At 39.6% G+C, this 24,734-nt stretch overlaps 1 protein-coding gene across 2 annotated transcripts in view; it reads right to left on the reverse strand.

Annotated features, from left to right (window-relative positions):
* The window catches only part of NSF (N-ethylmaleimide-sensitive factor), a 183,386-nt gene that overhangs the window by 23,007 nt on the left and 135,645 nt on the right, over positions 1-24,734 (reverse strand). For both annotated transcript variants that reach the window (XM_006833530.1, XM_006833531.1), the window contains 2 exons: positions 11,464-11,530; positions 8,435-8,514 (listed from right to left, as the gene is read on the reverse strand). In XM_006833530.1, the coding sequence (XP_006833593.1) occupies positions 8,435-8,514; positions 11,464-11,530 (147 nt within the window). The remainder of the gene's footprint in view (positions 1-8,434; positions 8,515-11,463; positions 11,531-24,734) is intronic.

Below are 24,734 nucleotides of genomic sequence, written 5' to 3' on the forward strand. Positions count from 1 at the left end.
GACATCCATTTTGATTTTTTCCTTCTTTCTTGTCTTCTTAATGACTTTTTGCTTTCTTCCTGTATGATGTTCTTGATGTCATCCCACAACTCTTCTGGTTGTCACCTCACAACTTTCTTACAGAAACAACTGTAAGCATCCATTAATAATTGGAACATGGAATACAAAAATTAGGAATCTAGGAAAATTGAAAGTTGTCAAAAATGAAATGGAACACATAAAGACCCTAGGCATGAGTGAGCTAAAATGGACTGGTATTGGCTATTTTGAATCTGATCATCATATGGAAGGTAATTCTCCGATCAACTGATTGGAAGAGATCCATGTTTATGCCCATTCCAAAGAGAGGTGACCCAACAGAATGCAGAAATCATAGGCAATTATCATTAATGCAATTTTGCTAAAGATAATTAAAATGTACGGCACAGTACATTAACAGGGAAGCCAGAGGTTCAAACTGGATTCAGATGAGGACTAGGGTCATTATTGATGTCAGATGGATCTTGGCTGAAAGCAGAGAATACCAGAAAGATGTTTATCTGTGCTTCATAACTATGCAAAGGCTTTTGACTGTGTGGATCATAACAAGCTATGGATAACACTGTGAAGACAGAAGTGTTAGCTAAAGATAACACTCCAGAACACACTCATTGTGCTCCTGAGGAAACTACATAGTTGAAGGGGCAGTTGTACAAATAAAACATGGGGCCACTAAATGGTCTAAAATCAGGAAAGGTGAGCACACCAGGGTTGTATTCTTTCACCATACTTATTCCATCTGTATGCTGAGCAAAGAATCCGAGAAACTGGATTATATGAAGAAGATTGTGACTTCTGGATTGGAGGAAGCCTCATTAACAACTTGTGATATACAGTTGATACAACCTTGCTTACTGAAAGTGAAGAGGACTTAAAATACTTACTGACGATCAAAAACCTACAACCTTTGGTATGGGTTACACCTCAATGTAGGGAAAACAAAACTCCTCACTACTTGACCAGTAAATAACATCATGATAAATGTAGAAAAGATTGAAGTTGTCAAAGACTTCATTTTGCTAGGATCAACCATCAACACTCACGGAAGCAGCAGCCATGAAATCAAGCAACATATTGCATTGGGCAACTCTGCTGCATAAGACCCCTTTAAAGTGTTGAAAAGCAAAGATGTTACTTTGAGGATAAAGGTGCACCTTTTCCAAGCTCTGTATTTTCAGAAGCCTCATATGCATGTCAAAGGTGGACAGTGAAAAACAAAGACCGTAGAATAATTGAGACATTGAGTATTAAAAGAATATTAAAAGTAATAAGGACTGCCAGAAGAACAAAAAAAATCTGTGTTAGAAGCGGTACAGCCAGAATGCTTCTTAGAAGCCAGGATGGCCAGACATCATGCCTCATACTTTGAACATATTACCAGGAGGGAACAGTCCCTGGAGAAAGACATTATGGTTGGTAAAGTGGAGGGTCAGCAAAAAAGAAGACCTCCAATGAGATGGATTGGCACTGAAAGTAGCAATGGGATCAAGCGACGGTGAGGATGGTGCAGGACCAGGCAGTGTTTCCTTCTGTAGTGCCAAGGTTCGAGGTGAGCTGGGACCAATTTGACAGCACTTAACAACAAAACGGGTTAATGCGCCAGACTGCAAAGTCATCTGAACTGCAAAGTCGGTGGTTCAAGCTCATCAGCTGCTCCTTGGAAACCCTATACAGGGTCACTATGGGCTGGAATTGACTTGACAGCACTTAACAACAACAACCACAGGAATATATTTGTCTTTATGGAGTCCTGGTTAGGAGTTGTAGGATTAGCACTGGGGTATTAACCATAATGTTGGCAGTTCAAGCTCACCAACTGCTCCTCTGAAACTCTATACAGTGTCACAGAATCAAATCGATGGTGGCATTTAAAAAACCACAACAAACATTTGTTAACACGGTTTTTTTATAATGGTGGAAAAATCTCACAAAAGTCATAAACTCAACTCAGATGGTTATGGCAACTGGTTCTGGAATTTCCAAGTGGTCATCTTGATAGATTTTCTCAAAGGACACAGGACAATCACAGGGGCTTATTTTGAAAAAATTTAAAGGAAACTGCAAACTGCAAACAAAGTATATGATTTGGAGAATATAAAGGTGAGAAAAATGCCAGGAAAGTTGTTCTGAGGAATTTTTTTCCATCATGATAATGTACCTGGTTATTCTCTGAAGGTAGCCAAGGGCTGCCCTACAAGAATTCCGTTGGGAAATTTTACCCTATCCACTATACAGCTCTGAGAGTGCCCCTTCAATTTATCTTTGTTTTCATTAATACCTGTTATTGATTGACGTGTGCTGACAATCTGCTTCTGAAAGTGCAGTCTTGGCAACCCTATGGAAGAGTGCTACTCTGCATATGAGGGGGTGCCATGAGTGGGAATGGGGTTGATGGCAAGTAGTAAGAAGTACCCCAAACACCCCCTATTCATCACATAACGTATTTGTAGCAATGTTTTCTAAAAGGATTCAACAAATTTATTTTTACCATTTTTAAAATGTTTTTTAAGTTATTCTATATACATGTATTTTCTATATGGGGCCCTGATGTGGCACTGTAGGATAAACACTGGACTGCTAATTGCCAAGATTGGCAGTTGAAACCCACCAGCCATTCCTCGGAAGCTCTATGTCAGGTCGCTATGAGTCGTAACCGACTCAATGGCACTTAACAACAACATCATTTTCTATATATAAGGGGGTTTCAAGAAGTTTGTGAAAAAACAGAATTAAAAGATAACGGAATTTTCCTATCAACTTTTTGAAGGCCCCTCATACATACACACATGCAAGGTACACAGAACTTTCCAAAGCAAGCTACACTACACTATGGCTGTAGAGCATATTTAGGGTAAATGTACAGATGATTTTGTAAAACATGATAGCCATCTAAGGATGTCATTGACTTCATGATGGGAAAGTTAGGCCACTAAAGTGTCAATCCTCACCTGGTTTTTTTTTAAAAATAAAGAAATGAAGTCCAATGCAAAAGTCACCACGCCAATGATTACAGTTAATGTGTCTGGCAAAATGACTAACCCTCTTTCCTAAAGTGGTTATGTATCTTATTGAGTCATATTGCAGTCATTAGCCGAGTTAATTTTGAACAGATAGATGGTGAGATACTCAAGTTTAGGCCTGTACAATTTGGAGTCTCTTCCATTATCTGCTTATTTCACTAAAGCAACCCAAAGCCTGAAGACTTGCTTAATGTTAGCATGACCTCCAAATAGCATATCTGAAATAAGACTGTACTAATGTGTTATTGTTAAGTGCCGTCGAGTCGGTTCCGACTCACAGTGACCCTGTAGAGGGTTTCTGAGGATTGTCTAAAAAGTCATCTTATTGTGGAGACTGGTAATGTCGTAAAAACAGAGCCCATGGAGGAACTGGTCCCTCTGCCTGAGTTCCCAACATGAGGGTGCTAACATTTCTTTCAGGTTCAGACTTCATAGCTCTCAAACTATGTTTCTTCTCCTTAGGTAATATTTCTCAACAACATTAGGTTTGGCTAAGACAAACAACCCTCAGATCTGAGCGCTCTAGTAGTACTGCTATGAATTTGGATTAGTCTCCTTTTGTAAAAGTGTTGTTTCCAGAGTTTTAAAACTGGTGTGCTACAAATGAGTTAAAGGCTGGCTAGGGCTTGAATCCCTCTCAGCCCTTGGAAAGGCCAGGTGGCATTTGGGGGTGACTGGATCCTGGCCTCTTCCACTTGCCCAAATGTATTGTGCCATCCACACATAATACATTTGGGTAAATGGAAGAGGCCACTCACAGCTGGCCAGGATCCAGTCACCCCCAAGTGCCACCTGTGCCATCCGGAGTCCAGTGGTGGCTCTGTGGGTTAAAGCACCAGACTGCAAAGTCATTTGAACTCTAAGGTCAGTGCTTCAAGCTCACCAGCTGCTCTTCAGAAACCCTATACAAGGTCGCTATGAGTCGGACCCAACTCGACAGCACTTCACAACAACAATTGTGCCATCCACAGTGACCCATAGTGACCCGGTAAAGGGTTTCCGAGGAGCGGCTGGTGAATTTGAACCACCAATCTTGTGGTTATCAGTCCGGTGTTGATCTGACACCAGGTAATCTTCTATGTAGCAGCCTATGAAAAAAGGTTGGGAGGCACGAACTAAAAGGAGGACAACAGGCTCTCCACCTATGGCCGGGCTAGTGTGGTCCACACAGATTAGGCCCTCTCATTTGATTCTGGAAAGTGTCCAGCAAGCCAGGCATTAAAGAATGAGGTGAATGACTTTAATCACTCTCTTACTTGTGGAGGACATTGGGAACTCGAGTAATTTACAGTTGGAGGAGTCCTTTTTCCGGTACTTTCTCTTGTCTTCCAAAAAGAAAAAGGAGGCAGCAGAAGGGATGTAGAAGGAAGAGGCTAAAGCTACTGGTGCTGTAGGTGGTGGGGAGATTCACCTGGCCTTGCTGCTTGCCTGCTGCCTCTTCCTTGACATTAAGGCAAAGGCTTTCATCCTCCTGCTCTGAAAAAAAAGCACATTCCCCTCAACTTTCATAAATCTGCAATCCTTGAAAAGAGCCCCCGTGTCATCCAGTAAAAGAGAAGCTTTAGGAATCGAGCTGGAAGGAGGGGTGTCTTCAAGCCTCTGGCTGCTAAGCCGGACATTTCCTAACACTGGACAAATTGTACGTCCAGCTCAGGGAGGGTGAACTGCAATGGTCTTTTACCCTCCAAGCCAATTGTTAGCTTTTCACAGGAATCAGCAGGGAAGCACATGTGAAACCTCTGTGGTGGCGGTGAGCACCCCAGGCCTTGTGTGACCCTGCATGTAGATGAAGCCGGCGGAGCGTTCTCAGAGAAGCCCTTTTCTGCCGCCCGGCTCCCTGCTGGGACAGCCCTTTTCAATTTTTCTATCCCCCCTCCATCTCTTCTCCTGCAGAACACAGGGAAACTTGATTGAAATAAAGACCTAGGGAACATGGTTTATTTTCTCCTGTTCAATCCATTTTAGAAAAGCTTTTAATTGGTTTTAAAAAGATGCTAAACAAAATGTGATGATGTTTTTCAGTCTTCCTGAACTACAGATACCACTTTCTAGACCCTTAAAGGGCTAATAAATCAATCCTGAAATTAACTCTACTGCTAAACTTAAAGCAAAGTCACTGAATCCTAGGCTCATTAAAAAAATCTATGCATTTGCTTCAAAAATTTTTTAATTCAAAGAAAATATCCTAGTAACTGAAATCTGACTTGCATTTTTAGTCCTACACTGAAAATCCAAGACCAAGGCAATCACAAAGGGGAAAAGGGAGGGCTTGTGAAACAGTTTTAATAAGCCAATTTACAACAGGGGCGGGCGGGGGGTGGAGGAGGTTGTGGGGAGGGGAAGTAGAAGAGAGAATATCTTGATACATAACAACATAGTGTCCCCGGAGGGATTCTTTTATTCAAGCATGTGCACACACGCACACACAATTTTTCTGTGTGAAAGCTGGAATTACAACACATGCAAAACTAAGGATTCGGTGGCTGATATGATTGCTGTATTGTGCACATGTGCAATTCTTCTTTTTAGAGGAAAATGTCTACAACTTTCCTGCTTTCTTGCCTATGATGAATATTAGTATTCTAGCACTGTATAGATCTTTACAAGATTACGATTCAGACACTTTTAATACTTACTTGAAGACAACTGAAAAACCTAACAAAAGTGGTTAGTGACCACTAACAATGACAGATATTCTTGACATTGGACCAGTCGGAAAAGCTCTCCATGTTTTTCTAAGAGTATGCAAACCAATTTAAAAAGCAAGGTGATACAGGGAACACATACAAATGTCACGTTCCCCTGTCACTGGTTCACACTGACAGCAGGTCACCAGCAGTCCAGGTTAGAGTCACCACATGCAGGACAGGCTGACAATCCCTTCCGAGATTCCCTGCCATTTCCAATCACTAAAACAACCAGAGCTGTCTTTTGCTTCCTACGTGTTCCTGTAGCCTTCCTCTTCAGTCCTTAGAAAAAACCACTCACATCCCTTTTTAAAGATCCAACTCCAGTTTCTGAAATTTCTCCCAAGCTGTGCATAGACCTTGGATGTTCACCTCTGATTTCTAGCTTGCTATAGAATTCTCCCTTCATCCTTTATGTAGCTTCTAAAACCACTTATTGTTTTATAACTACTTTGTTGAAATAATCTACATATCACAAAATTCACTCATTTAAAGTGTATAGTTAAATGCTTTCTTAGCATATCATAGATATGTACAGTCACCACTACAACCAATTTTTGAACATTTTCATCACCTAAAAGAAATGCTGTATCAATTAGCAATTATCCCCAGTCCTTCCCATCTTCCCCCAAGCCTTAGCAACCACTCATTTACAGTCTGCACATTTCAGAGAACTGGAATCATACAACGTGTGGTCTTTGTGACTATCTTCTTTTGCTTGACATTCTTTCATTATCTGTCCATGTTGTAGTACACATGTTGTTATTGTTATGTGCCATGGAGTGGGTTCTGACGCATAGCGACCCTGTACAGGGTTTCCGAGGCTGTAAATCTTTACAAGAGCAGAAAGCCTCATCTTTCTCCTGCAGAACAGCTGGTAGTTTTTAACCATGAGATTAGCAGTCTGATTTGTAACCGCTATGCTACCAGAGCTCCTTGTGCTTAATTCCTTTTTAATGACTGAATAGTATTCCATTGTATGGATATACCATATTTTATTTATCCATTTGTTAGTTGATAAGCATTCAGGCTGTTTTCCCTTTTGGGCTACTATGAATAATACTGCTATGAACATTTGTGTACAAGTTTTTCTATGAACATATGTTTTTCTTTCTTTTGGATACATACCTAGGGATAGAACTGCTGCTTCATATGGTAACTATATCTTTCACCTTTTGAGGAAGTACAAGATGCTCTTCCAAAGTTGAAGTACTATTTTACATTCCCACAAGCAGTCAGTGAGAGTTCCCATTGCTCACATCCTTGTAAACACTTAACTACTGTCTCTTTTTGATTCTCACCATCATAGTTAAGTGTGAAGTAGTAACTTACTATAATTTTGATTTGCATTTCCCTGATAGCCTAGGTTGAACACAATTTTTTCCTTTGATACATATAGATAATGGGGATAAAATATTTACATTCTAATAACTTTAAATATATCAATTTACATACTTATAAAAAATATTGAGGGAATCAAGAGAAGGGGAGGTATAGTTACTTCCCTAACTTCAGTTTTGGTATAAGCAAAACTTTTAGCTCTCAAACACATACCCGTATGATTTTAACTGTGAAATTACAAACTACATTCCCTTGTTGTTGTGTTAAGTACCATGGAGTCCGTTCCAACTCATAGTGACCCTGCACAGGGTTTCCAAGGCTATAAATCTTTACAGGAGCAGAACGCTTACCACAAAATAGTTTCCATACAAACTTAGTTGGTATCTCTAAGTTCAAACAAGAGATTTGTATGCAGGCATTAAGATCTCTTTCCAGTTGGTGCATAAACCGCCTTTGTATCTGTTTTTGATCGATAATTTTTCAAGGTGATAGTGTGTAGAATAAACCCTGAGAATTTGTCTATCTGGTAGCGCTGTGGTTATGAATCAGGCTGTGAATCGCAAGGTCAGCAGTTTGAAATTACCAGCTGTTCTGCGGGAGAAAGATGAGGCTTTCTGCTCCTGTAAAGATTTACAGCTTCGGTAACCCTGTTCAGGGTTGCTATGAGTCAGAACCGACTCCACAGCACATAACAACAACAACAACATCACAGGCAAACAAACTCCGTCAGCTTCTACATAATTAACAGATTTAACCAACCTTCAGAGGCTGGTTTTAAATTTCTTAAGCTATTAAATCACCTGTTTTAATAGCCACATCAGTAAAATATGCACCCATGTGAGTCAAAGTCCTCATTATAAACTCACTCATCAAAAGCTCCAAGTAACACAAGAGAAATACTTTTAGCTCATCTGTAGAAGTATAAAAAGTACTAAGTCTATAGGAAGTAAATTTACTATAGGAAGTAAACTTACATTTCCTCAAATCAAATTCCTAGGCAAACGCTATGAAATGACAGATGAAACCATGGGACATGTATTTAGTTGCTTCTACATTAATATCTCTTCTGAGAGATGTGAGGACATTAGGATGTGTAATATGGTGGTGAATTTTTAAAACAAATATAATACTAATAGAAACTGGGATTTTTGAGATCTTTAGAACAGAAATGGAAACTCTTTCTGGTTACTTGAAGACAGAAGACAAGACCAGATGACGTTCAAAATTCCGTCAACAACAGAATTCTGTAGGTTTATGATAATCTGCTTATTTAGAGAGAGTACACAAGTATATGCAATTTACTGAAAAACTCGGTGACGCTGTCATTGTCATTATTAGTATTTTTACCTGAGGAGGTGCCTTTTTCAGTAACACAAGGAGAGCCTGTAATACCAGATTAGAAAATCGAGGGCCAATTGGAACATAATCTGGAAAAGAACATTGTTGTGTTTAGGGATCCGATAAACAGATGCACATATTCAAAGCACACAGAATTTTCTGCATCAAGAATAAGCACAATTTTAAATAACAGTCCTGCAACTATCTTGAATAAGAAAAAAATATCCCAACAATTTAAATGATTAAAATATAAGAATCTTTTATCTGTAGCATTACCGAAAAACCTAACTCTCCATTATGAGTTCATGAAATCACCTTTGATTTTCATAAACCATTTTGTTTCTAAGAAAAAACTGTTTCCGTTTTTTTTTCCTCGGATGAATTTCTGAGAAATTACTGCAAACATGGCAACAAAACACGAGGCTAGAAAATGGGTGGGTGGGGGGGAAATGATAATAGAAAGAATGTATTTCACTATAACTGAAACTATGGTAAAGTCACTAAGATTGGCCCTTACATGATAAAAAACAGTAATAAGAGAACTTTCTACCTGTTAAATGTCTACCAATCTTTCAAGATTCAGTACAAATACGATCCCCTTAGTTTTCTCTGTATATTGTACAAGTACCTTTGCCCTATGCTTACCTGGCATGCATCAACCCTCCCAAGACAAAAGTGATCCTTCCCCCTCTGGAATACCCAGAATGCATGGTACATCCTTCTTTGAATGATTTTTTCCAATATATGTTACAATGGGTAAGCAGTATTTTCATTTTTTTCTCTATGACCCTAATAATTCTAGCACAGAAGTAAGGGCTCAGCAAATGCCTGTTGAGTGAATGAACAAACAAGCACAGATACTAACTATCCCTACAAGGGAAATACACTCGGAGGGCACACATTCCTGACATAGTAGTGTTGCTATGGTCACACACCTCAATTGTGCTCAGAAAAAGGAATTTACACAGAGCTATGAGTGTGTGCTTAAAAGCATTTTTTAGAAATAATCCTATAAACTAGGTTGAGATGTATCAGAAACAAGAGACCAAAAACCCGGGTCACTAGATAAAACTATCACCTTATAATAAACATTGCCAAACTTAGAAAAATAAATAGGCAGGTAGCTTTAACAGAGGACTGAAAGCAAGTCTGAAAATCATGGGAACACTGCAGTAAGAATGTTGTTAAGCATCACTGAGTCAGTTACGGCTGGCTCAGAGCGACCCTGTCCAGGGTTTCCGAGGAGTGGCTAGTAAGTTTGAACTGCTGACCTTGCAGTTCAAACCGACCTTGTGGTTTAGTGCATTATCCAGCAGCACCATACCAGGATAGGTAACTTGGGATCATTACTACACCACCATGGGCAGCTTAAGGAAGAAGGGACTAAAATCATATCTTTTCTGACACTTACTACATCACCAGGTAGACTTCTATTTCAGTGGGCTTTATTACAGCATCCCGCATCACTACTATAATAAATTCATTCCGGTTAATCCAATTTTACACTGAAATAAAATGTAAGAGCAACAACAATTTTCTGCCATTTAATTGCAGTTTGGAGTCTTGGTGTGGCGCTGTAGAATAAGAACTGAACCACAGTCTATTTGAACCAGTAGGTTGGTGGTACAAACTCATCAGCCACTCCTCACAAACCCTAGACAGACTCACTATAAGCCGTAAGTGACTCCACGGCACTTCACAACTAACAACAATTGTAGTTTACGCTGTATGGCCTTATGAGTTAACTGAGTGCAAAGACAAAGTCTTGTTCATCTTTGCATCCTCTAGGAGCACTGTTACACATCCCTGGGCATCAAGTTGATTCCAAGTCCAGGTCTGCCATCTTTATGGTAGCAGACTGCCACATCGTTCCTCCATAAAGCGGCTGGTGGGTTTGAACAGTCACCCTTTCACTTAGCAGCTGAGCTCTTAACCACTGTGTCACCAGGGCTCCTTGTACTTAAACGTTGTTGTTGTGTGGTGTTGAGTCAGTTCTGACGCATAGCAACTCTGTATAGGGTTTCCAAGAAGTGACTGGTGGGTTACCAGTCCAGTGCTTAGCCTATAGTGCCATACCAGTTAGACATGTTGTTGTTGTTATGTGCCATGGAGTCGGTTCTGACTCATAGTAACCCTACACAGGGTTTCTGAGGCTGTAAATCTTTACAGGAGCAGAAAGCCTCATCTTTCTCCTGCGAACAGCTGGTAGCTTTGAACTGCTGACCTTGAGGATAGCAGCCTGATTCGTAACCACTACACTACCAGAGCTCCTTAATAAACATAGGACATAATAAACATAAACATAGTTAGACATAGGAGATGTTTCATAAATCTGTATTTTTAATTAGAGTACTTTGAAATGTTTAGAATATTTTCAACATTTGTTATGCCATTTTTATCTTCACAATTGCTTCGTGGGATAAAAAGGAAAGCTAGTCTCTGTTTTATAAGAGCAGAAGAGAGGTACAGAGAGCATAAACCTCAGCTCTAAGTGACAGAGTCAATTTGTGGATTTCACTGTCAACCTAAACCCTTCTTTCTTTAGTTCTGCCAAAGGCTAAAAGTGGAACTTCTGAGCTATGGACAGTTCAGAGGTACTAAACAGCAAATGTAACCATCAACTAAAATTATTAATAATTTAATTGTGAGTAGAATGCTATGTGAAAAATATAAAATAAATGAGACACATACCATTACCGGAAAGTAGGTTATAAAGGAACTATGGTCATAAGGCATATTTAACAAGAATACTACCGCTGACTTCAGATGAGGAGCTAATGTAGTATCTCCCACCAAAGAAATATTTCTACTGCCCTGAAATCTATAAATATTGTTTTCTTATAATTCTTTTAGATAGGAATCCCTGGTGCCACAAATGTTAAGTGCTCAGCTACCAACCACCAGAAGGCTGGCAGTCTGAATCCACTGATGTGCTTTGGAAAAAGTCCTGGTGATGCACTTCCCAAAGATCATCGTCAATAAAAACCCTATAGTCTGCATGTGGCACAGACAGTTTAATGGCAAAAGTTAAGACTCACCAAGCAGTCTCTCAATGTCATCCACAACCACACAACTGAGCTGAGATTTGTATGCATCATCGAAGATCTGGAAGAAAACAAAAACTGTTTATTATATTGCTATCCTTCATAGTTTATAGCAATTTCCAAGAATATGAAATCAAGTTAATTCTTGAAAAATGCCTACACAAAGCACAGAAGTAAAATATCAGCTTTTCAGACTACACTACATTAGGATTTCATGGAATAGGGTTTTAGAACTGCAAGGGTCCTGGCCATTTAAAAAAGGGTAAATTGAGTCCCGAAGTGGTTAGAGGACTTGGCCACGCCTACACAGGAAATCACGCCAGAGTGAGCAGTAGGGCAATGCTGTTTACAATACCAAAAGCAGTGTGGACCACTCCTGGGTAAACTGAGGAGCAGCTGATCATTAATCAATGGACAAATCTCATCAGCTTAGCACACTGGGCTTTCATAGCTGTGCCATGAGAATGACTTAAGTGTTGCAATTCAAGGTCTACATAGAGCCATGAGGGATATGGAGAATAACATTGATGACATTTTATTATCTGTAGGAGTTGTGGTCCTGGTCAGGTGAGAATAACATGAAAAGAATCCTTTCAACTCCATTCAGACCATAAAGGTGAAACAGGTTACAAAATAATTATAGTTGGGTACGAAAGGTCAAGTGGACATGTCCTAAGAACTAGACAAACGATAGCAGTATATTGTCTTAGAGTCCTGGTGGTGCCAAAGGATAAGCACTGGACTGCTAAACTGCAAGTTTGGCAGTTCAAATCCACCTGCTACTCTGTGGGAGACAGAAGAAACTTTCTGTTCCCATAAAGATTTACAGCCTCGGAAACTCTGTACAGGGTCGCTATGAGTCAGAACGGGCTCCACCGCACTGAGAATGTTTGTTTTTTTATATTGTCTTACAGTGGTAGTGGTGGTTATGTGCCATGGAGTTGGTTCTGACTCTTAGTGACCCCTGTACAGGGTTTCTGAGGCTGTAAATCTTTACGGGGGCAGAAAGCCTCATCTTTCTCCCGCGGAACAGCTGGTAGTTTCGAACTGCTGACCTTGTGGTTCGCAACCCGATTCATAACCACTACGCTACCAAAGCTCCTTAAAGTAGTCGATTAAAGTAAGTAGTGAAGGAAGGTGTTTTATCTAAGCAAGGATGTAGCAATTTCAAATTAGACAGAAGAACTAGTTCCTATGTTAAGTTGAATATAAATGTCCACAGACTTAAGACCAGCCCCCAGATAAATAAAAGGGGTTCCTAGTTCAGAGACTGTAAGTGGGGCTCATTGTGTCCCACTGCTCTCAAGAGTAGACATTAATCCCTGCATGCCAGCCCGGTCTCTTCAGGCACCAATACTCTAACCCTCCTCCCTGAGGTTTCTGTGAGTGCTGTATGTAATACTTCCTTGTTACTGTATGCCGTGGAGTTGGTTCTGACTCACAGCGACCCTGTATAGGGTTTCCCAGGAGGGGCTGGTGGGTTTGAACCGCTGACCTTGTGGTTATCCTACAGCACCACAAGGACTCCTTAGTGAGTATCTTTTAACTCTTAAAGATTTAATATTAGGTATGGGAATAAAGTAAATCAAACTCAAAATATTAATGTTTTTTATATTATGTTTTAAATATACTGTTTTTAAAGTAATGATAACAATTTTTAAATGTACCATAATTAGATTAACAGACTACCTTTGCTTGGTTGTTGTTGTTAAATGCTGTGAAGTCAGTTCTGCTCATAGTAAGCCTGTATAAGGTTTCCAAGGAGCAGCAGGTGGGTTTGAACCATTGACCTTTTGATGTGTAGTTCAGTATTTATCCTACAGCGCCATACCTTGCTAATCCAATTTAAAGTATGGAATTGAGTAATAAATTTTGATAAATTCTTAAATAGAAAGGTAAAAGATAATTTTAATAGCCTTGAAACTAATGCTGTAATGGTAAAGACAACTTAGGATTCACCAGATTTTAATTTGAATGTATTATTAAATAACTATAATTGTAAATTTACTTTAAAACAGAGTGTTTTGCTAGATAAAGATATATTTTAAATGTGTAAATATGGTTAAACATATTTAAAGAAATTTAAGTTGTAAAGTTCTCTTTTTAAAAAATTCTTACATTTTACTGACTTAAAACCAATTAAGAGATGAAAGTAAACTTTATCAAATTTTCATATTTTGTGTTGAAAAGATATGTTTTACATGATGCAATTCTAATACGTTTCATTTTAATTGCTTAACTAACTACACATGGTCTTTTCTAGGCTCAAAAGTCACCTTCAAAGAATGCAAATAAATAAATAATTAAAAGTAAAATTTAAAAAACCACACCAAAACAACAAAAACTCACTCTGAAAACTAGATGGTAAGTTCCTCTCCAATGCACTGAGTGCTCCTGAAGTCAAGGATTGCCTTTCTCAGTGTTTTGTTTTCTGGATCTGATACCTCACAGGTGCTTAGTGAATGTATGCATGCATGAAAACATGTATCCCTCCTTTCTAGTCTCAGTATCCTAATTCAGTTCCTAGCTAGGTCTTTTCTGGAGTAAATACAAGACAATGGTATCTACCTCCAGATAAAACATAACCCAGGGCCATCAAATAGAGTCCAACTCATAGTAACCCTTACAGTGTCAGTAAGGATGAAAATGAAGAGTATGGTGGTACTATTGGTGTGTGTGTGTTTTGGGGACAGTGGTTGGTAAGAGATGAAGCAGAAGCAAGAGGAAGGAGCCTAGATGTGGTGAGTCTTACAAGCTTCATAGGAGTTGAAATTTCATTGTTATGTTGTTGTTGTTAAGTGCTGTCATGTTGGTTCTGACTCGTAGCGATGTTACAGAGTCTGAGGAGCGGCTAGTGGGTTTGAACCACCACCTTGAGGTTCAAATCAATACTTCAATCCAGTGCTTACCTTACAGCAATACACTAGGGCTCCAATTTTCTTTAAGGGCAATAAAACGCCACTAATGAGTCCTGCTGTGGCCCTGTGGGCTAATGCATCAGACTGCAAAGTTGTTTGAACTGCAAGGCAGGTAGTTCAAGCTCACCAGCTGCTCCTTGGAAACCCTACACAGGGTCGCTATGGGTCGGCATCGGCTCGATGGCACTTAACAACAACAACAATGAGTTTTTCTTTTTTTATATAAAAAATATTATGGTAATAGATATATAACAAAGTATTTGCCATTTTAACCATTTTTAAGTATACAATTCAATGATATTAATTATGCACCATAGCACTACCCATTTTCAAATGTTTTTATCACCCTAAACAAAAACTCACAAAAAGGTTTTAAGCATAAACATGTCAGGTTAATGTTTAGAAATATTTTGCTGGCTGATGTACAAGTAAACAGAGAGGAGTAGTGGCTGGCTAAAGAGACTGTGGAATCCCTGGTGAGCAATCACAGTGACCTGGGAAAGAAAAGGCGGTGGGAGTGTTGAGAAGTGGAGACAGCCAGGAGGCAGAATCGCAAGGACCTGGCTAATGAATGGTCGCCTGGAGTCAAGGGTACTGATTGGGCAATGGAAATAAGGGACAGAGGAGAAGGGAAGCTGGTCTGGAAATGGATCCTGAGTGTATTTAAAGAGCAGAAAATGAAGAGCCCTTCCGCCTGTCCTGTAACCCCCCAAAAGGAGAGACAAGAGAAGAGCTGGATATTTACTTTACTGTTCTTTCATCTACAGTAATTGTGAATTCAAGAAAAGCCTGGAAGCAGTATTCCAGGGTTTTGTAGTAGCTGTTGTTTTCAAAGATTAGACCGATAAGCAGCCAGTGTGGTACTCTCTGTTGTTGTTGTATGCCGTTGAGTCGGTTCTGACTCATAACAACCCTATTTCTGAGAGCAGCTGGTGAGTTTGAACTGCCGACCTTTGGGTTACCAGTCCAGTGCTTATCTCCTACAGTACCACCTAAACTCAATTAGTTTTAGGAAATCACGGAAACTAATCTCTTGTCTTTTCAAAACAGTTGTACTCAAGAAGCATCTAAACTCTGTCCATCAAGCTATAATACTGCGGATTAGAGACACTGGGACCTGGAACATCACGGTCTGGCTACTTACAGTTGTTTTGTTAAGTGCCATTGAGTTGGTTCTGACTCATAGAGACCCTGTACAGGGTTTCCAAGGAGCAGCTGGTGGGTCTGAACTGCTGACATTGCGGTTCGCAGTCCAGTGCTAATCCTACAGCACCACACCAGGAGTCCGGCTAGATCTACGATTTTCCTGAATCCACCCTTCTCCCACTTAACAGTAGACTACAGCTCATATGGCCAAGGGCCGGCCCCTTACTCAGGATACAGCTGGGCTCCAAACGGAGGATAAGGTGCTGTGTAGTCTCCAACTTATTTCAGATACTGTAACTTGTTGTTGTTATGTACCGTGGAGTCGGTTCCGACACGTAGTGACCCTGTACCGGGCTTCCGTGGCTGTAAATCTTTACGGGAGCAGAAAGCCTCATCTTTCTCCCACAGAACAGCTGGTAGTTTTGAACTGCTAACTTTGCGGTTCACAGCCCGATTTGTAACCACTACTCTACCAGAGACATTACAGATCCCTTCACAGTTGAAAGCATGTGCTACCTGTCATTTTAGAAGCATGTTCAGTAGCCATTCAATATAGGTTTTTGTTTGTTGTTTTTTTTTTTTAACAGACTGCTCTTAATGAATTAATTATTATCACTGGAGGGAGAGGAGCACTCATATCTAACTCTTAACAGCACGCTAACCATGAAAAAGGCTGTACAATTCCAGTTGTAACTTGACTAGTTTCAGGTGACTAGTCAATTGAAACTCCTTTGGTAGCTATGCTGCCCTAATTTGAATATGCACACACACACCCATTTAGCCTCTTACATGTACCTTCTTTCCCCCATCTAGTTACAAACATAATAGGAGGTCTTCACTCTCCCCCTGGATCCCTAGTCCTTCAGCTCCTTCCATTCTCCAGCTTCCTGACTATAGCCCTACCACAATCCTCACTAAAGAAGACAGATTGGACTGGCGAGAGTATATGAGATTAGCTGTCACTTAATGCCTGTGGTAGTGCTGTAGGATAAGTGCTCAACCACAAGGTTGGTTTGAACTGCAAGGTCAGCGGTTCACACTCACCAGCTGCTCCTCGGAACCCTTATACAGGGTCAGAACTGACTTGACGGCATTTAACAACAACAGCAAGAGATACATACTGAGCTGGAAAATTCAACTTTAGGTAAATGAACCTCTAAAGGGAAAAGGTACTAGAAGGAAAGGTACCAAAAAAGCAAAACCGTTAACAACTGCCCAGTTATAGTATTACAACTGAAATGCCAACTTCCTCTCAGCAAGAGCCCTGCACTGGACCTGCTCCAGATCACCGCTGCCCTAAGTAGCCAGGTGGGCTGAGGCAAAAGCGAAAGTGGCGGTGTCATAAAATCTTTAAAATTTAAGTTTTTACATCGTCATTTAATAATGCTTGAGCTTTCTCTTGAGGCAGAGATGATCAACAAGTTTACCATCTAAACTCAGACAATGAGAAGAAAAAGGGTGAGCTGTTACTAATCACTCTGGGACAACAGGGACAAACCAGGATTGCTTAAGGCAAATTGGATAAGTATGGCCAGCTAAGTTACCAGGAATTTCCATGGAGCAGGTAGAATGATCTGTATCCACCTATCTTGTCCTGGTGTAGTGCTACAGAATAAGCACTGGACTGCTAACTGCAAGGTCAGCAGTTCACCAGCAATTCCCTAGAGCCCTCTAATGGTCACAAAGAGTCTGAAGTGATTTGATGGCACTTAACAAAGAGCTCTGGTAGTGTAGTGGTTACGAATCAGGCTGTGAACCACAAGGTCAGCAGTTCGAAACTACCAACTGTTCCGCAGGCGAAAGATGAGGCTTTCTGCTCCCGTAAAGATTTTTTTTTTAATTAAATGTTTTTATTCTGGATTGAGTGAAAGTTTACAGGGCACATCATCAGCTTCACATTCAACCATTCATATAGCTTGTTTCATTACATTGATTATTATCCCCTCCATATATCATCAGTTAACAGTATTTCTCTCTATCCTCTTTAGCTTTTTTTTTTGGATGGGGGGGGACTTGCCTTTTTGGAATTTACATTCTCGGGTTTTAGGGAAGGTTTTTACATTTGTCTGTGGATATCCAGGGCTCATGTATGAGATTACTAACAAGCATTACTGAATAATCAGCTGAGGGACAGTTTGCTATGTCTACTAGGTTCCCGTAAAGATTTACAGCCTCAGAAACCCTGTACAGGGTCGCTATGAGTCGGGACCGACTCCATGGCACTTAACAACAACAACAACAACAATTGATCTTGCCTTACAGTCAGTCAGGTAGGGCATCTAAAACAGAAGCTAATGGGGGAGAATGGAAAGGAAACATTATGGGGAAGTATGGCATCAGTCAACAAGGAAATAAAGAGGTCAGTTCTACAGGATGAAGAGTATCTCCCAAACCCGAGTCCCACAGTCTCTTTCTAGTTGTGGACATAATGGGATTTCATCATTAAACTCTTTGGTTTCACCTGTCTGATATGCAAAGGTTAGCAGTGAAAGGCATGGTATGCAATACAGACTTGAGGGTCATAAGAGACGACTCAGAATGTGGGGAGCATGGGTTCAAAGAAAGAGCCCAAATGGAGGCACTGGGCAGGCTCTTAGGAACAGGAGTAGTAGTCCTGCCATATGTAGGTTAGAGACAGAGACAGATCTGAATAAGGTCCTCAAGGATAGCACAAGCTCCTGACACAAGCTCACTCCTGGATTCTTCAGACAAACTGGAAGTTCCCTGTGTGGAGGGGAGGGGCAGCAGGTGCAGACTCAAGCCAGCACAAGCTGTTGTATTTGTTAGACGCCATTTAGTTGGTTTCGACTCGCTGAGACCCCAAGTACAACAGAATGAAATACTGTCCGGTCCTGTGCCAGCTAGCTCTGTTAATCTCAGACTTACAGAATCACAAATCCCAGCAGCGAGTATTCTCAGATTCTGTCCTCCATTTTCTAAGATCTCTTCAACGCTCTTAGGGAAGTGAAGGCAAATCCTCTGGTTCTTTTGGGGACTGAATTCTTCTCAATTCTGAAGTGTTTGGGGTTAGGGACAGATTCCTAACTAGTAGGAATCTGATGGCTTAGAAGATTACTAATGCAATAAATCTGTCAGCAATTAGTTAAAAGCATACACGAATCATATTTAGTAGCATAAAAATGTAAATGAGTAAACTCAAATTGGTGCTATCAGTAATAATCTCCAGTTTCTAAAAATAACTTGGGAGTAGACCAAGCAAACATCAGCTGTCTCCTAATGAAATTGCCTCAGGAAGTGGACCTAAACTTGGCAAAGCACTAAAGCTTCCTGGAATGACCTTAAAATCCTTTATTTGTTCTCCTTGCTTTTCAGGAAAAAAAATCTTACATTTTCACTTATAACAATATGAGCCGCAGAGTGGATAACTCTCAGTAATATACAAAGTCACAAGGCTGAAAGTTCTGATTAAGATCTATGCCATTCTCCTTTGTGTGCCAAACAGATACAAGAGGCAAAAGACATCATGTATGAATCAAAACAACAACACATGCCTACCCCCAGCCACACAGGGACCTGTAGCCACTTCCGGAGCGTCCACTTCTCTCAGTAACGCATGCACAAACTGCAACAAACCAGTGACGTTGTATATTAGGATGTTAACTCAAAACACCCAAATTCTGTTGCTTAGTAACTGATGTCAAAAGATCCACTTTCCAGCTCTGCTCTTTGTATAGACTAAACCATGAAAAGAGGAGGATTAGGCACCATGATTCTGTTCTGTGCAGACTACAGTTTGCAGTGGGATTTACAGGAAGACATTCAAAGAAGATTATTTCTTTCTGGCAAAGCTAGTGGAAAGGAAAATTTCTTCCATTAACTTCCAATCCTTTAAAAGTAAGAGTACCTCATGGTATTAATGGGAACAGTTTTAGAAACCACTGATACATTGTTGAATTTGTTTTAGTTACAAACTCTCTCCATATCAGAAGGTTCTATTTTACCTCTGTACTGACTGTGTACTCACACAAACACCAAGATTAGGTAGTTACAATCCAATTCACCTGCTTTGTTCTTCCGGACACTTAATGCCACTGCTAACACTGATCAAATGGACTCTTTAAAGTCTATGTACAAATGTAAACAAAGAAATTAAAGAATTAAACGAAGTTTGGGAAGATCTGTGAAAGCTTCAAATCTCTTTATGGGACTATATGGTATCCCCCCCAAATTTCAGGGTAACACCTAACATTTAGAAGAGTGGAGTCTATCTTGAGCAGAGACTGCCTATATTTGTCCATAGTGAAGGAGTTATTAAGGAAATGAATAAATGAATGGAAGTACAAGGTAAATTTTAAATTAACTGAAAATAAAATTCATATATTTGCATCATCCATTTGTGAGCCAGCAGCAATATCTTAATTACAATGAAGTCTTACATGCTATGGAAGCAGTCCTAAAGACCCTCTGTAACAAAAACGCTCACCTTTTGATTTAAGTGATATTGTTATTAAGTGCCATCAAGTCCATGGGTTCATAGAGACCCTGAATAGGGTGATGGTATGTAAAAATATCTGATAAAGTAACGAATCCAGACCAGACCTCTTCAACACAAACTAATGTATTACAGTATTGCTGTGCTTCACAAACTATTGACCACTGCATTTCAGATTTTCTTTTAATTGAACATTTTGTCATTAAAATATAGCTGAAGAAATAATTAAATTGAGAATCCAAGAGAACTCCAAGTGTAAATTAGTATAACTTTATGAAGAGGTAGGTGCAACTTTGAGTCATTAGTATTTGTACAAAAGAGTTTTGAATACAAGAGTTGTCAAAACTCATGAAAATATTCATATTTTTTCACCTAAGAATCCCAATTCTGAGAATTTATCTTAAGGAAACAACCAGAAATATATGTATAATAATAATGGCAAATAATTAAAATTAATCATTGTACTTTATTGAGCACATATTTTATGTCCCAGGCACTGTGTTATATTTTACATAAATTACCATCTCTTTTTATAAACTTATGAGGCAGTTATCAATAGTATCCTCATTTTATAGATGAGAAAATAGAGAACAATAGGTTAAGTTCAAAATCAAAGTAAGTGTGGTCAAGCTGGGATTCAAATATAGGTCTATTTGGCTTCATATTGTTTTCAGCCAGTACAATATGAAGCCACTATAAGAAGAGTCTAACAATAAAATTGTTGTTATTAAGTGTCCGACTCACAGTGACCCTGTATAGGGTTTCTGAGGAATGGCTGGTGAGTTTGAATTGCCGATCTTGAGGTTCAAACCGACCTTGTGATCTACTGCATTATCCTGCGCCAGAGTTGGACAAACCATTATTTATAAAAATGTCCAAAAAAAAAAAAAAGAGAGAGAGAGAGAGAGACTGTCGAAATGGGTATTATGCAACTATTAATTTAACACAGTTGTTGTTGTTAGGTGCCATCAAGTTGGTACCAACTCATAGCAACCTTATGCACAGCAGAACGAAACACTACCCAATCCTGGGTCAACCTCACTACTGTTGCCACGCTTGAGTCCATCAATGCTGTCACTTGGCCAATCCATCTCGTTGGGGGTCTTCCTCTTTTTCTCTGAAAAAGGATACCAAACATGGTATCCTTCTCTAGTTACTGGTCCCTCCTGACAATATGACTGAAGTATGAGAGACGAAGTTTGGCCATCTTGGCCTCCAAGGAGCACTCTGGCTGAACTTCTTCAAAAACAGATCTAATGATTCTTTTGGCAGTCCATGACACTTTCAATATTCTCCTCTAACACCGTAACTCAAAAGCATCAATTCTTCTACAGTCTTCCTTATTCACTGTCCAGCTTTCACAAGCATATGAGGTTATTGACTATACCATGGCTTGGGTCAGGCACACCTTAGTCCTCAAGCTGACATCTTTGCTCTTCAACACTTTAAAAAGGTCTTGTGCAGCACTGTTGCCTAATGCAATACATTGTTTGATTTCTTGACTGCTGCTTCCACAAGTGTTGATAGTTGATCCAAGAAGAATGAAGTCCTTGACAACTTTAATCTTTTCTCCATTGATAAGAATGTTGTTTATTGGTCCAGTGGTGAGGATTTTTGTTTTCTTTACATTGAGATGTAATCCACACCAAAGGCTGTGCTCTTTGATCTTCATCAGTAAATGTTTTAAGTCCTTTTCACTTTCAGCAAGCAAGGTTGTATCATCTGCATATTGCAGGTTGTTAATGAGTCTTCCTCCAATCCTGATGCCACATTTTTCTTCATAGAACCCAGCTTCTTAGATTATTTGCTCAGCATATAAATTGAATAAGTATGGTGAAAGAATACAACCTTGTCACACACCTTTCTTAATTTTAAACCATCCAGTGTTCCCATGTTCTGTTCGAACAACTGCCTCTTGGTCCAGGTACAGACTCCTCATGAGCACAATTAAGTGTTCCGGAATACTCATACTTCACAATGTTGTCCATAGTTTGTCATGATCCACACAATCGAAAGTCTTTGCATAGTCAATAAAGCAAAGGTAAACATCTTTCTGATATTCTCTGCTTTCAGCCAAGATCCATTGGGCATCATCAATAATGATATCCCTCGTTCCACAGCCTCTTCTGAATGAAGGCAAATTTTAGTGATAATGAAAAAAGTTCATATTTTAAGTGAAAAAAAAAAAAAAAAAAGGCTTAAACAGTATGCCCAGTGTAGTCCCTAATACATAAAGTGTGTCTGAGTAAAGGGAAGTATTGAAGGACAAATACAAATACAGGTTCATTTTTACATTCTACTATGTTCTTTTCTGTATTTTGTACATTGTTTTTGTAATTAGGAAAAACTTCATTAGTTTTTTTTTGTTGTTGTTTAAGTGCTGTTGAATCAGTTCCCACTCATAGTGACCCTGTATAGGGCTTCTGAAGAGTGGTTGGTGAGTTTGAACCGCTGATCTTGTGGTTCAAACTGACTATACGGTCCAGGGCTGCTTCTCCTACAGCACCTTGACTCGTTTTGTTTTTAAATTGTGTGTGTGTGTGTGGGGGGGGGGATTTTAAGGAAATAAATGTCCTTTACAGAATGATAAAATATTACCTGCGTGCTGAAGAGAGAGAAAAAAAGTACATCTTCCCTTTCTCACATTAAAAATGAAGGAATGAGAAGAGTGGTGAGTAGACTAGAAATACTAAAGAATGGCATTTCTATTCCATTTTCAAAAACAACCTGGAAGCATCTTTAGACTGGTTTGAGCCCTCAGGCTTTTGTCAACCTATCATTAGGTAACAATGTGAAAAGTATTTGCAGGGAAAGGTTTTGCAATATTTCTAATATAGTTGTAAGACACCTATGCTTCATTCTTCCTTCTGTTCTGTACCTTAGTTACAGGGAATAATATTTTTTCCCTCAAGGAAAACCAGAAAGTCTAATATGAATTTATGACACTGCTGAGGCAAAAATAATATTTGTAATGTTAAGGATGAATGGATGATCCAGACAGTGAATCATTAATGGAAACAATTTTGAATAAGCTTGTATAGACACCTATTTTTATATTTCTTAGCCTTCTACTCATCTAAAACTCTACCTTAAAAGCTTTCAACAATTTAAAGATTAAATAATAAGTTATTAAGCCATTAATTTAACCATTTAAGCCTCTAAAATCAGCACATATTACCTTCCCCCTCAAGTCAATTTGCAAGAGATTAAAATAATAAAAATGATAATATCTCACATTTACAAAGCACCTTTGATCTGCAGAAGCCTAAAGAACTTTAAAACAACTTTATAGGGAAACCAGGACCATCCACCCACATCTCAGAGTACATCTGAGGTAGAACCTGGCAGCTGGTGAAAAGCTGTGGAGTAATTTACCATCTGCAAGGAAGACTAGTACTTTTGAACAAGAATAAGGAATGGACATGTAGGGAAATGCAAATAGAATTAGCCATTCAATTAAATGGGAAATTTAATGGCCACAGATGCCAAAGGCTATTATTTAAATTTTCACCTGAGGAAGAGACTGATAGTGACTGGAGAGTCTCTTTACAGGGAAAAGGCAAAAACCAAATAGAAAATCCACTTCTGCCCACTCTAGGAAATTGCTGTTCCTAGTTATTATGCCCAGTTTTTCCTGGGAAAGAGAAATACTACTGGTTTCACCTCAAAAATAAGTGTCAACTATAGTTCCCTCTCTTTTATATTCAGGTTCTAAGGTCTGTATGTAGAAGATCTCAATGTTTCAGTCAGTATGGTTTGAATCCTGCAATAAAAGGGCCCCTTCCTCCATCCATTTCTAGCACAGACACAAACTGCAACCGCAAGGTCAGCAAAGGTCAGCAGTTTGAAACTACCAGCTGCTCCGCGGGAGAAAGAGGAGGCTTTCTACTCCCGTAAAGATTTACAGCCTTGGAAACCTTGTTCAGGGTTGCTATGGGTGGGAACCGACTCGACGGCACTTAATAACAACAACATATATATATTTAAAATCTTTTTAAAAATATTTTCCTCTACTATCTCTTCCCTAAAGAAAAACTAAATTCTACCCTTGTTGTTGAGTGCTGTCCAGTTGATTCCAACCCATAGCGACTCATACAGATTTTCTGAGGAGTGGCTGGTGAACTTGAACCTCTGACCTTGTAGATCAAACCAATTTTGCAGTCCAGCCCATTAACCCACAGCGCCACACCAGGATTCCAAAAATTCAACCCCATATCTTTATAAATGAACAAGGTCTGCAGTTCGAAACTACCAGCCATTCTGCGGGAGAAAGATGAGGCTTTCTGCTCCCATAAAGATTTACAGCCTTGGAAACCCTGTATAGGATTGCTATGAGTTGGAACTGACTCCATGGCACACTACCACCACCAGTACCAGGAGCAATGGTAGCAGAATTTCCTGAGTACCACTATCAATTGGCATAACGAAGTCCATGAAGATATGTACATCTTTCTGGGAGGAAAAATCTCGAATTTCAAACTGCTGACTACAGCTGTGGTTAGCAGCCTAGTGCATAACCCAGTAAGGTAGGTTGTTGTTAAGAGTTGTCGAGTCGGTTCTGACCTATAGCAACCCTGGATAGGGTTTCTGAGAAGCGACTGGTAAGTTGAAGCACCAACTTTGTGGTTCCAACCAACCTTGCAGTTGAGTGCTTATCCTACAGCACCACAACAGTAGAAGTGACTGGAATCTTAAAAGCTCATGAGCGTGATGAAATGAGATGGGGATGGCACTCATGTGGCACAACA

The sequence above is a fragment of the Chrysochloris asiatica genome, unplaced genomic scaffold (assembly GCF_000296735.1).
Source record: "Chrysochloris asiatica unplaced genomic scaffold, ChrAsi1.0 scaffold00007, whole genome shotgun sequence".
Lineage (NCBI taxonomy): Eukaryota > Metazoa > Chordata > Mammalia > Afrosoricida > Chrysochloridae > Chrysochloris > Chrysochloris asiatica.